The sequence below is a fragment of the Monopterus albus genome, unplaced genomic scaffold, assembly GCF_001952655.1.
Source record: "Monopterus albus unplaced genomic scaffold, M_albus_1.0 scaffold317.1, whole genome shotgun sequence".
Classification (NCBI taxonomy): domain Eukaryota; kingdom Metazoa; phylum Chordata; class Actinopteri; order Synbranchiformes; family Synbranchidae; genus Monopterus; species Monopterus albus.
In genome coordinates this window covers 407031-420190 of record NW_018128197.1, presented here as the reverse complement: position 1 = coordinate 420190, position 13160 = coordinate 407031, and the positions used below count along the sequence as shown (strand labels likewise).

The 13160-nt window shown below is 42.1% G+C and overlaps 2 protein-coding genes across 4 annotated transcripts; one reads left to right on the top strand and one right to left on the bottom strand.

Moving 5' to 3' along the window:
- Window positions 1-569: 569 nt before the first annotated feature.
- LOC109974007 (ectopic P granules protein 5 homolog) lies at window positions 570-5207 on the bottom strand. Of its 3 annotated transcripts, none has more exons than XR_002276913.1 (6): window positions 5066-5207; window positions 3330-3485; window positions 2372-2457; window positions 2006-2270; window positions 1759-1899; window positions 570-1672 (listed from the first exon to the last, which is right to left on the bottom strand). XR_002276913.1 is itself a non-coding variant. In XM_020623960.1 (6 exons), exons 3-6 carry the CDS (start codon window positions 2235-2237, stop codon window positions 1432-1434), a joined length of 540 nt encoding a protein of 179 aa, XP_020479616.1. In that variant the 5' UTR covers window positions 2238-2270; window positions 2372-2457; window positions 3330-3616; the 3' UTR covers window positions 570-1431. The 3 variants fall into 3 exon arrangements, 1 of the variants encoding a protein (XP_020479616.1); XM_020623960.1 differs by lacking the exon at window positions 5066-5207 and having other exon boundaries at window positions 2006-2071; window positions 2146-2270; window positions 3330-3616; XR_002276914.1 differs by lacking the exon at window positions 3330-3485.
- Window positions 5208-6781: 1574 nt separating this feature from the next.
- Window positions 6782-9177, top strand: LOC109974005 (uncharacterized). Its single transcript, XM_020623959.1, has 2 exons — window positions 6782-7826; window positions 8674-9177. The coding sequence occupies exon 1, from the start codon at window positions 6851-6853 to the stop codon at window positions 7736-7738; it is 888 nt and encodes a 295-aa protein (XP_020479615.1). The 5' UTR covers window positions 6782-6850; the 3' UTR covers window positions 7739-7826; window positions 8674-9177.
- Window positions 9178-13160: the final 3983 nt, after the last annotated feature.

Genomic DNA, 13160 nt, shown 5'->3' with positions numbered 1-13160 from the left:
CAGTAATGGAACAATCAAGTGTAGTGGTTATTTAATGGATATATAACAAAGGGAAACTGACCAGCTGAGGTGTTCCTCATGTTTTTGTGGTTGCATCACACCAGTCAGAGTTGTCTTTAGCACAGCACGGACCCTGTGTTGACTTTAGAGGCTGATACACATATGCAGTAAAAATTAGTTGATTTTTTTGGAGCTGGAATGAATAACTGATTGAAAGAAACATGTTTTGGCAACTTTTCATGATGGATTAATTGAACCATTTTTCAAGCAAACTCTTCTGTAGACCTGTCCTCTGGCTGTTTTCTGTCGTTTCCAAACTGAATCTGGGTTTTGGAGTGGTTGGTCAGACAAAAGAAGCCAGCAGTATGTGACCTTTTAAAAAAGGAAGCAACCTCCTAGGTTGGAACCTTTTTACTTGGACATACATGGGCTCAATATTGGCTTCTCTTATTCCCTTCTTGGGTATAAGAAACATCTAAGGATATTATTACTAATATTAAACCATAGACAATAGATTCAGACTTGATTCATATGACACAACCCGTTCAGTGCACATATTTAATTATCGTTGTAATATGGTTGACAAAAAATGAGCTTCACAGAGCCACATCAAGTGAAATGTAACAGATGGAGCTGAGTTTCAACAGAAATACTAAATGTGACTAGACTTTAAAACAGACCAAACAGTACACAGGTGTTAAGTCTGTCTGCAGGATGTTTCACAGATGACAGACAGTGAAGTTGTGGATCAATTGTTCTCACTCTGATCCTTATTAAATTGTCCTTGAAATATCTGCTGCACCTCTATAATACATTTCAACTTTCCAGCACACCCCAGCCCCCTGCTCCTTCCATGTAGAACCAAGCATGCAGCAGGAGAAATGGTTTATTCAGTGTTATGTACTATAGTGGCAAGATCTGCCTGCATGTCTGATGTTGAATTTGAATACATTTGACACAGGAATCTGAATGTCTTAGGTTTAAATGATAGCTGTTTGTTTAACTCACTGGAAAAGAGAGCACATTATTTCACAATTGATTTACATGCCGCTGTGGTGTGAGGATGTTTTCATTTTGCCTTCGGAGAAGGATAGCTACAGCGGGGTCTTAATGCAGATGGGACTGTAGCTGCTGAGCTCATTTGCTTTTGCTGTGTTGTGCATGTGCCAACACAGGCCTAGATTAAAAATTTGGGAGGGTGGAAATTCCTTTTTGTACATTGTCCAGTCTGGCTTTAGACACATGCCTGCCAGAAAAAGCTGACTTGCACAAAATCACAACTGAGTCCAAAAACGGGAAATTCTCGGCAGTTATATGAGGCTGCAGAGGGACTATCTGGTGTTCAGAGGCTTCCCCTTGGTATTTTAAATTAGAGAGCTTGTTAGGGTTGGTGTCTCTCACTAGGAGAGAGAGAGGACTCAGGGTGGAAACTCATAGTGCTAGTAGAAAAAGAGTCTTTATTACAAAATATAGGCAAATGGAAGAAGACAAAGTCAATGGGGTTGATGTGGTCTGACCAGGGTTGAACAGTGGAGGCTGGATAGGCAGGAGAGTGGCAAGAACCAGGAGGATCAGAGGACCAAGACGGGCCGGTGAGTCAGCTGAGAGGTTGAAGGCGGCGGCACAGGGTTGAAGATGCAGCGGTGTAGGAGTGGGGCTCAGCCCTACTGCCCTAATGTGACAAAGAGCAGGCTTCACACGAGATCAAGACTTTTTTTTTTATAGGCTGTGTGTCAAGGACATTTTTTTTTTTTTTACTGTGAGTTGTTGAGTAGGCAGAAGCTGAGATGGTAGGTTGGGGGTAGGATGTTATCCAGCAGATGCACAGCAGCTCTCAGATGGTGAGACTGAATCAGACTCTTCAACAACCCAATACCGTCAGTACAAAAGTGTTCCAGACTAGAAAAACACAGAAAAAAGCTACAAGAGATTAACTTAGTTCAAACTGTACTATATGTATAATTCAACCATAAGTATTAGGCATAGTTTATGTGTGAGAACACACCTGTGTCCTACTGGTGTCATGGCAATGGACAAGTAGCATCCAATAGGGATGCCTGCTTTTACAGCCCTGAGAACAGAGTGCATGTTCAGAGTGTTTGTGTAAGCTCTGGAGGTGGGCTGGATGTCAAAGCAGGGACCAACCATGCTCCTTTAAGGTTCTGGGAATTGCTATGGAGCTTCAGCCTCAGCAACAGCTGCCATGCCCACTGACTAAAGGATGCTTCAGGAGACATGCCCAAACGAAGGACATTGGCAAGGTAAGATACCTGAGGGAGGGAAACAAGAGACAGAAAAACAAAGTCATTTTGTTGGAAACAGGCAAACTGGGTCAGACTGGATGCCCGTAGCTAATGAGCAGATATGTCACCTGTCTGATTCCCTCGGATATGAGGCCACTGTATGGTTTGTCAGTAAGGTACTTCTGACAGGCTTCAGTCACCAGCAGTCACTTGACTGTGAAGAGATGAAGACAGGGCCAAAGAACCATCCGGCAAGAGGAAATACTTTTAGTCATCTGACTACAAACACACAACTGTGCTGACAGCTGAAAGGTCAACATTGGATCATTCAGAGATCCTCACTGAACTTCTGGAGAGAGTTTGCTGCACTGAAAGTAAAGGGGCTGAATAATTTTGCACGCCCAATTTTTCAGTTTTTTATTTGTTAAAAAAGTTTGAAATATCCAATAAATTTCGTTCCACTTCATGATTGTGTCCCACTTGTTGTTGATTCGTCACAAAAAATTACAGTTTTATATCTTTATGTTTGAAGCCTGAAATGTGGCAAAAGGTCGCAAAGTTCAAGGGGGCCGAATACTTTCGCAAGGCACTGTATGGCTACCTGTGTATGACCCCAGTTCAGACTCTAGGATAACACAGAACAAGAAGAGAGATGTCAAAGAACAAGGTAGGTATTAAGCAGTGCTACAGAGACTGCCCTTGGAACTTTATCTATTTCTCTACGTGATACTCTTCAGTGTAGTTACTGTACTCCATTTAAGGTAAAACAAAGGATCAGATGTTACACTGTGAATGAAAATAGATTAACAAATTGATTTCTACAAGGGTTTCCTTCATAGTCAACTGTGTTTTAATTCATGTAGCCCATTAAGATGAGAACTCAACTTTATTTATATAGCGCTTTACCACAGCACAGCTGACCAAAGCGCTTAACATATCATACAAATCTAAAAATCAACACATAAAAAACTATAAACAATCAAATAAACACTCTAAAAATACCAAATGTGCATCTACTGTTCATTTATCTTGTAATGGTTTATCTACATTTCTTCTAGCATTTCATTCTGTGTCTCCTTCTCCTACCTGGTAAATCAGCAGGGTTATAGTAGTGATGAAGGGGGGGGGGTCCAGAATGCTGGGTCGGAGCAGCCATGAGTGTAAGCACTGTGAGGAGGTAGATGCCGTCAGAGCTGTTCACCTCACACAGCCACTGCTCAAATCGCTCCTGGTGCTCTCGTTCTATGACAGACACATAAGTAGTTTGAGAAAGGTTTTGTGATTTTTGTGTTTAGCCACTTTCAGCTTTCAGTACATTGATAAAACTGTTGGGTCATGTCTAAGTATTACTACTATACCAATTTTTTTCAGTGTTAAAAGGTAGTTTTTGTGCAGTACATTGATGAGGAAAAAAATGAACTTAAATGATTTTAGCATATGGCTGCAATATAACAAAGAGTGAAAAATTTAAGGGGGTCTGAATACTTTCCGTACCCACTGTATATGCAAAGTGTTTGTCATATGCACAGTTAGGAAACGTGTTTCCCTGTACAGTGAAATTCTTACTTTGCCGTCCCCATGAATGCCACCAAATACAAATGAAGTATAAGTATAAGAACAGTCACGGAGTTGTTGTGAAGCCACTCTTTCGTTATTTTAGCTGTGTGCTTAGGGTCATTGTCTTGTTTGAAGGTGAACCTTCGGCCCAGTCTGAGGTCCTGAGCACTCTGGAGAAGGTTTTCGTCCAGGATATCCCTGTACTTGGCCGCATTCATCCTTCCCTCGATTGCAACCAGTCGTCCTGTCCCTGCAGCTGAAAAACACCCCCATAGCATGATGCTGCCACCACCATGCTTCACTGTTGGGACTGTATTGGACAGGTGATGAGCAGTGCCTGGTTTTCTCCACACATACCGCTTAGAATTAAGGCCAAAAAGTTCTATCTTGGTCTCATCAGACCAGAGAATCTTATTTCTCACTATCTTGGAGTCCTTCAGGTGTTTTTTAGCAAACTCCATGCAGGTATAACTGACGATCTGGGCAGGTGTCTTGCACTGAGGAGAGGCTTCTGTCGGGGCACTCTGCCCTAAAGCCCCGACTGGTGGAGGGCTGCAGTGATGGTTGACTTTTTACAACTTTCTCCCATCTCCCGACTGCATCTCTGGAGCTCAGCCACAGTCATCTTTGGGTTCTTCTGTACCTCTCTCACCAAGGCTCTTCTCCCCCGATAGCTCAGTTTGGCCGGACGGCCAGCTCTAGGAAGGGTTCTGGTCGTCCCAAACGTCTTCCATTTAAGGATTATGGAGGCCACTGTGCTCTTTGGAACCTTAAGTGCAGCAGAAATTTTTTTTTTAACCTTGGCCAGATCTGTGCCTTGCCACAATTCTGTCTGTGAGCTCTTCAGGCAGTTCCTTTGACCTCATGATTCTCATTTGCTCTGACATGCACTGTGAGCTGTAGGGTCTTATATAGACAGGTGTGTGGCTTTCCTAATCACATCCAATCAGTATAATCAAACACAGTTGGACTCAAATGAAGGTGTAGAACCATCTCAGGGATGATCAGAAGAAATGGACAGCACCTAAGTTAAATATATGAGTGTCACAGCAAAGGGTCTGAATACTTATGACCATGTGATATTTCAGTTTTTCTTTTTTAATAAATCTGCAAAAATTCTGTTTTTCTGTCAATATGGGGTGCTGTGTGTACATTAATGAGGAAAAAAATGAACTTAAATGATTTTAGCATATGGCTGCAATATAACAAAGAGTGAAAAATTTAAGGGGGTCTGAATACTTTCCGTACCCACTGTATATTGGTACCTGTGAGAGCTTGAATGCAGGAGTGCATGTCTCTGGCAGTACTGAGTGTTTCTAGTCTGCTGTCTCTGCACACTGCATCACATAAAGGACCTTCCACAGCATAGAGCTAGACAAAGTCTGACATAAACAACCAAATGCCCAACCTGTGAGAAAGAACAGAAAATTAATGTAAAAGCCCATAAAATAAATGATTTCCACTTATGATGGAAACTCGAGGTCTGTTCCTCGCCTTTTGTTTCTGAGTACATGTAAAACAGCTCTGAGGAAAAGATGGTTATATTCCAGCTGCAGTTTGTTCAGAGACAGAGTGTACAGGAGCACTGGATCCATCAGCACCAGTCACACACACATACTGGGCCCAGTGATCGCTCACCAAACACAGTCATTCTGAAGGAAAAGGGCGACAACAAACTTACTGATATTTAATGCTATGCATTTTATAATAGTGTTATCGTTTGGCAAAATAAGCCTGAGAACAGTTTTTTGCTTATATCATTGGTGCACTGACCACATGATGTGTCCTATTCGTTTGACTAGCTGTCTCTACCACGCTCGGTTGTAGGTTTGTAGACCAAGAGCCAGAATTTCAATGAAAGAGGAAGCAAACGCAAACACATGCATCATCTTTTGACTGCAGCAGGCCTGGGGCTCATATGCATCTGGAAACGAGTTGTCCACCAGTTCATACGAGTGGCACAAACCAACAGACAGACTCCTACACCTTCCTTGCTCATCCCCAGCATGTGTGAGTAGAGCTCACACATGCAGATCTGATGGCTGTGCAGTGGTCTCAGAGGGTTGAGCAGGGTGTTTTTGCTGCTCATCAAGCTCCTGATATGGCAGACTGAGGGGGATGTCAGTGAAACCAGAGGTGGAGGCATCATCACAGGCAATTGAGGGCGCTGTGGCTATTTTTTCTTCCTCTGCCTGGTTCTGCTTCTAGACCAGCTGAAATCATGGAACAACAAACAGATAAATTCAGGCAGAGCTGTGACTATTATTATGATAAATGTGGCAAAAACAATAAAATGTTTCCACACACTGTGCCAGTAATTAGCTCTGCCATTTAAATCAAGGAGATTTATTTGTTTTTAAACTGAGAGGCTTTATGTCAATTTTCCATATTTTTCAGGTCTTGCAATTTCCTCTCAACTATAAATGTCCATAGTTATGTGAAGGAGTGTTTGCATCTGCCTGTGTTCTAACTCTGATGAAGGGGAGAGCCCTGTCCTGTAAAAGAAGGCAAATAATGACTATGAAGGACTCCGTTTAATCACCTGCAGTTTTCCGCTGGTTTTTGCCTTGCTAACGTAACGCTACAACAAGAATTTCAATAGACACAGCAAACAGCATATCGGGCCCTACTCACCCCAGGTGCAGTGTTACGGCTAGCGAGCTAAGCTAGATTGCAACGCGTGAAAGTTTGCTAGCGAGCTAATACAATTTCCACTAGTAATGTTCATACACTGATGCTGTTTGGCTAACGTTATCTACTGTAAGATAGCTTGTTTGAACTAAGCTTAACGATGCCGTCAGCTAACATTATTATTTTCAGTTCACGTTAAGAGTAAGAATATTCAGACCACATTAACACAATGTAACATTAACATCTTAGCATGAATGAAATGGCGGCCATAAAAAAAGATCAAGGCCATGACATCACTGTGACGTCAGCATCTGGTGAAAGAAAAGCTACCTTTGGTGTTAGTCTTCTATTGTTTCAGAGAAGCATTGAATGACACACAGCGTTATACAAAAGAGTTTGCGGGTTATACAGAAATTACAATGAATCGAAATTTTCAACAGCGTTTTGACACTAATGGGGATGTTGCAGAGATAAGGGACAGGGTGCCTCCACCAAGGCAAATGAATTTTCAAGAGGTTCTGGAGCACCTTGATCAAACCCTCACAGATATATTTGATACCAGAGCAAGAATGAGGTTCTTGCAACCTCTGGGGCAGCAAAGCCCTGGCGCTGAGCCACCGCCGGCTGACACTCAGGCCCTCTTACCCCCGTCCGCTGAGACTCAGGCCCTTACAATGAATCGAAATTTTCAACAGCGTTTTGACACTAATGGGGATGTTGCAGAGATAAGGGACAGGGTGCCTCCACCAAGGCAAATGAATTTTCAAGAGGTTCTGGAGCACCTTGATCAAACCCTGACAGATATATTTGATACCAGAGCAAGAATGAGGTTCTTGCAACCTCTGGGGCACCAAAGCCCTGGTGCTGAGCCACCGCCCGCTGAGACTCAGGCCCTTACAATAAATCAAAATTTTCAACAGAGTTTTGACACTAATGGGGATGTTGCAGAGATAAGGGACAGGGTGCCTCCACCAAGGCAAATGAATTTTCAAGTGGTTCTGGAGCACCTTGATCAAACCCTGACAGATATATTTGATACCAGAGCAAGAATGAGGTTCTTGCAACCTCTGGGGCACCAAAGCCCTGGTGCTGAGCCACCGCCGGCTGAGACTCAGGCCTTCTTACCCCCGCCCACTGAGACTCAGGCCGTCTCACCCCGCCCACTGAGACTCAGGCCGTCTTACTACGACCTGCTGAGACTCAGGCCGTTTTACCCCCACCTGCTGAGACTCAGGCCTTCTTATCCCTACCTGCTGAGACGCAGGTCGTTTTACCCCCGCCCGCTGAGACTCAGGCCCTTACAATGAATCGAAATTTTCAACAGAGTTTTGACACTGCGTGGGTTCTCTCCGGGTGCTCCGGCTTCTTCCCACACACAAAAGACATGCAGCTTAGGTTAATTGGCATCTCTAAATTGCCCATAGGAGTGAGTCCTGGTGGTTTGTCTACATCAGCCCTGTTATATAAAGGTGACCTGTCCAGGGTAAGCCGTTGTGAAGCTGACTGGCTAAGGTAATGATCTTTATAGTTGTGAAGCTAGCTTTGTGATAAAAAGCTGTTTTATATTTGACAGGCTGGGTGGCACAGGGGCACAGTGGATAGCGCTGTCACCTCACATCAGGAAGGTTCCGGGTTTGAGCCTGGGCCAACTCAGTGCCTTTCTGTGTGGAGTTGGTATGTTCTCCCTGTGTCTGCGTGGGTTCTCTCCAGGTGCTCCGGCTTCTTCCCACACACAAAAGACATGCAGCTAACTCAACTAAATTTTATTTATATAGCGCTTTACCACAGCCACAGCTGACCAAAGTGCTTAACATACAATACAAATTTAAAATCATAACAACATAAAAATAAAAACATACATTTGGGTCCAATCAAGGTGAAAGAGTCTTAGTCCTGTCCAAACGCCAATGAGTACAAATAGGTCTTCAAATATGACTTAAAAATGGGCAACGAGGGGGCCTGCCTCATATAAAGAGGCAATGCATTCCACAAATTTGGACCCACCACAGCAAAAGCTCTTTTTGCCCCCTAGTTTTCTGCCTAGCCCTTGGTGCCTCCAGAAGAAGCTAATCAGCTGATCTAAGGCACCGCGACGGATTATATGGACGTAAAAGTTCCCGTATAATAAGAAGGAGCAAGCCCATTCAAGGACTTATAAACAAATAAAAGAATCTTAAAACGATTCCTAAAAAGCACAGGAAGCCAGTGAAGAGATGCTAGAACTGGAGTTATGTGAGCTTAGGTTGATTGGTGACTCCAAATTGCCCGTACACTGAACCTCTAACAGATACCAACCTGAAAAAGACCTTGAAGGGCTCAGACATATACAGTATCAACACCGGTGTTGAGAGAATGCAGCTTTATGCAGTAGACGACCACAGCACCACATCTTTAATAACAGTATACAATAAAGACACATTATGAATTGAATCTTGATACCGGTTTTGTGAGCTGTTAATGTTTGTTACATTTCTTTCATTTGTACTAAAAATATTAGAAGTCCCCAGTGTTAGTCTACAGCTGGTCCTTTAAGTTTCATAGACATTAATTCCAACTCCACTGTTTACTAAAATTCCACATATTTAGATCACAAAAAGCAAAACTAAAAACCTACTTAGACTAAAAAATGGTTTTATGAACTGCATTATCTGTTTACAAATCCCACGATGGCTCTGTTCTCAACATTCATGATTTTGATGTAGGGTAATATGTACAGAAAACGAGCTGATTATTAAATGGTCATCCAGCTGCTTAGCAATATTTTTCACTGCTGGTGAAGCTGTGAAGCTCCGAGGAGGCCCTCTGTGTTGCAGCTGCGTGTCCCTCCACTACAGTTGGACAAGGCAGACCAGCATGACCAGTTAGTTACCTTCCTGAATAACATCAGGTCTTTTACCTGCAAAACATTGTCCAAATTAACACACCACTGTCCTTGCTGGTATACTGAGATAATATATTTTTATTTACCTTTCACCCATGTTCATGCTTACTTGGGCTTTTAGCTTTATCACCCTTGTAATTCTGGCAAGCCATGCCTTCAAAATAGGTGAGCGCACAGACACACACATCTTCTGTCCACCAGAGTGAGAGTCCCTCCATTATGACAAGGCTTACACTTGCACACATTATACTCTGCTATGTAGTCTGTTGTGGCCTGCTTCAGGTTTGATATGTTGGCATTAGCATCAGGCATATGCAGTGGACTTAACCTATGGCTGGGCTCTGGTAGCAAGAAACAACAAAATATGAATCATTTTGGTAATTGCCAGGAACTGATAACAGAAAAATCCCATCTCCCATTTGCCGCCAAAGGTATTACAATCATCCTGAGGAAGATATTAATATCTCTACCAAAAATCATGGAAATGCATAATAGTTGAGAAATACCACTAAAAATCAAACGTCATCATCATGGTAGCAGGAGCATCACCAATGTCATTAGGCTTCATCCTCTGCACACCATGTATGTCTGTACAAAATTTCATAGAGGTCCATCTAATAGCTGATATGTAGCGATATTCATCAATCCATCCTCATCTAATTTAGCCCTCATAATAACAGCACTTTCTAGAGCACCTCCTTTAACTGATGTCATCACCCTGTCCAGCAGTGCTTTTCCCACTGTTGCACCTATGTAGCAACAGCAGACCAGCTTTTAATGACTTTGCATAACTGATACATTAATGTAAACCTTACCATTACTATAACAAGCATGGCATCTGTGCACAGTTTCCCTGTGACAAAACAGAGGTTTAGATTTTTACACTTCTATCATAGTACAGTCTTCCAAGTTTACAGTCTTTTTCATCCAAAAGTGTTTCCAAAGACCACTGCTCCTTGTTGAACCATATGGCAATTGCCAGAATAAAACACTGGCACTAAACCTAATCCATTCTGCTGAAGCCTCATATTAGCCCCGTCTAAACTTCAAATTGCATTTTTGCTTGAAACAAGGATGGATTATATTCCCAGTGTCTTATGGTTGGTACAAAGAAATCACTTCACAGTAAATACAAACAGGATGAATGATTATGAATAGCTCTTTATATGAGCACTGGATTATAGATTTTAGAGAGACTTAAAATCTAAAACTGCACTCTAAATGCTGACTTAGTAGGCTTTTCTAAAAAGTGGGTTAGGGTGGATGGGGGGAGCAGGTCTTCTGTGATGCCTGATTGGACGCATTGTTGAATCTTTCTCTCTGTCAAATCTGCAAGAATCGCAAAGTACTAGGAATCAGAATTCACTAAAATGTTTACAGTATACCAGGGTAAACTTTCAAATCAAACTTTCAAATTACAGTTTTCAGGTAGAATGTATTTCTAGCTGTTCTTTTTATTCTTATATGAAGCAGGTGCTTGTTTATTTGTTTAAATAACACCCTGTGTTATTTAATTTTTCCATTAATTAAAATGCTGGTGAAATTGCCAATTTTATGCACATTACAAAGCCTTGACATTGTAATATTAGATGTCCAGGTGGCTTGTTACATTACCTAGTTAATCAGAACGGAACATTGGGAGGCGACAGTCTGGTGGGTAGAGCAGTCATCTCCCAACCGGAAGGTTGAAGTTTCAAATCTCGGTGCCTGCAGTCCATATGTCAAAGTGTCCTTGGGCAAGACACTGAACCCCCCCGTTGCCCCCGATGGTATCAGTTGAGTTGGTGCCGCAGATGGCTGCCTTGGTTCTGTATTGGAAACAAATTCCTTGTGTGTAATATACTTGGCCAATAAAGGTGATTATCCTTATCCTATTAGCTAAACCCTTCTACGGCCTTAACACCCAGTTTATGGTGGTATACATTGTTTGCTGTGTTTTATGTTTCAGGTTTGTTACGAGTTCTACAGGGTGGTGGGGAAAAATGTCAGAGAGGACTTGTTTGATGCACTATTTAGTAAAAAGAGAGGTCTCACCGGCCAGATTTTGGCAGGGCCTTTGGGTCAGACAAAGGTGGGTTGACTTGTCTACATCGGTCTACTCCCTCTCTTCCCCCTATCTTTGTTCCTCTTCTTTCCCTGTGTATTTACTCTCTCTCCTTTCTTCTCATCTCTTCTTTTCTCTCATTTTCTCTCTTCTATCCTTTCCCCTTGACTTTTCATTCTTTAATCTCCTCCTTGCCTCATCTCCTGTCTCCTTTTTCTCCTGTCCTTTCTGCTTTCCTCTCCATTCTACTGTCATCTCTCCTCTTCTGTCCTCTCCCTTTCCTCTCATGTCATCTCCTCTTGTCCTCTCCTGTGCTTTGCAATAAAGTCCTAAAATCTGTGGGGAAATTCTTGAATGTACTTAAGAGTTATGCCCACTATCTTACAGACCACTGAGCCAACAGACATCAGATGGCTTTGTCTTCAGGGACTGCCAGTCATCATGGGGGATGATCCTTCTGCGTTCTTCAAGAGCTGTGCTGTAAGAAACTTAATTTGTTGTAAATGTTGCAGGTGCATAGTTATAATCCTTTTTTCTAATTTAGGCCACTAATGAGGACTACCTGCTGCTAATTTTCAGAATCACTTAATCAGTATCTGGTGTTTCCCAGTGTCGGCAAGCCTGTAAAAACGGGTCCCAGGGAGAGCCAAGGAGCAGAGGAAACAGACCATAAGAGCAGAGCTGGCCTCTGATCATCTGGCATCAGAAACCTTAGAACAAGGGCTGCGGGTGACTATTGAGCAAATTGTCTCTTTTCAGTCAGAATTCACACAAGAACAGCAAGGATGTGTCCAAGAAGCAGCAAGAGGAGTTGAGAGAGAGAGAGAGGGAAAAATTATTAAAATGCTATGGCAGAATGCATAAAATAATAAGTAAGGATAATCATGAGATGATTTATGTGTGTGTTTTGTTTGAAATAATCATTAGAGAATAAAACTTCCATTTTATGGCCTAACAAATTTGAATATCTGCATTATTGAATTATGACACAACAGAAACTGAAAATATTTGACCACAAATGTATGAATGGGCTCAAATTAACATTAAAGATAATCTTGGGTTTTCACTTATTTATTTTAATTTTGTTGAGAAGTGTACAAAAGGGAAGAGAGAGGTTTTGCAAATAGTACATGTAATGTACAGATCCAATTATGGCAGTTGATGAAAAGTCAATTTAAGGCCAGTATTGTCTTTTTAATAATTACTGTCAGTGTAGTTTATACGATGCTCTGTGTTGATCAAAAAAATCCTCAGCTCAACCCATTCAGGGTGGGCATCATCTTGGAAGGGAGTGCGGCGATGGATGAACTGCCCAACCTGCCTCAGCTCAGGCCTTCTGTGTCCTCTTCGGACTGTTTTATGCTCTGCACCTGGAGAACACCAAGTGCATGAAAAACACTTTAAACTTTATTCAGCAGGTGATGCTCAAGCTGGGTAGAAGTGAGCTGGCACCCAAAATTCAAACTTTGAAAAATCAGCTTTTGGTGTAAAATGGTTTTGTATATTTAAACTACTGTTCCAGATATCAGTGCATAATTTGTTATGTTACACTTTTAAGATAGAAAACTGTTGAACACACGACAAATCTTCATAACCATTTGTATGCACACAGAATGTGCTACATTTCCATCACTGATGTGAGATCAGCTGATAGTTTTACCTGTGAAGATGTGTCACTCTGAATTGTTCAAACTACAGAGAAACATTCAGTTCTCTCTGATTATTCAGTGGTGTTACAGTGATATGTCTTCTTATCTCATAAACGATCTTCAGCTAACAGCACACAGCATTGTCCGCCGGCCGC

What these genes read in the sequence shown, in the direction of transcription:
- LOC109974007 (XM_020623960.1), bottom strand. Translation starts at nt 2,237, where the DNA reads ATGTCTCCTGAAGCATCCTTTAGTCAGTGGGCATGGCAGCTGTTGCTG. An exon ending in CAGAACCTTAAAGGAGCATG is followed by an intron (nt 2,072 to 2,145) that starts GTTGGTCCCTGC and finishes CTCTGTTCTCAG; the next exon opens with GGCTGTAAAAGCAGGCATCC. An exon ending in ATGACACCAGTAGGACACAG is followed by an intron (nt 1,900 to 2,005) that starts GTGTGTTCTCAC and finishes GTGTTTTTCTAG; the next exon opens with TCTGGAACACTTTTGTACTG.
- LOC109974005 (XM_020623959.1), top strand. Translation starts at nt 6,851, where the DNA reads ATGAATCGAAATTTTCAACAGCGTTTTGACACTAATGGGGATGTTGCA.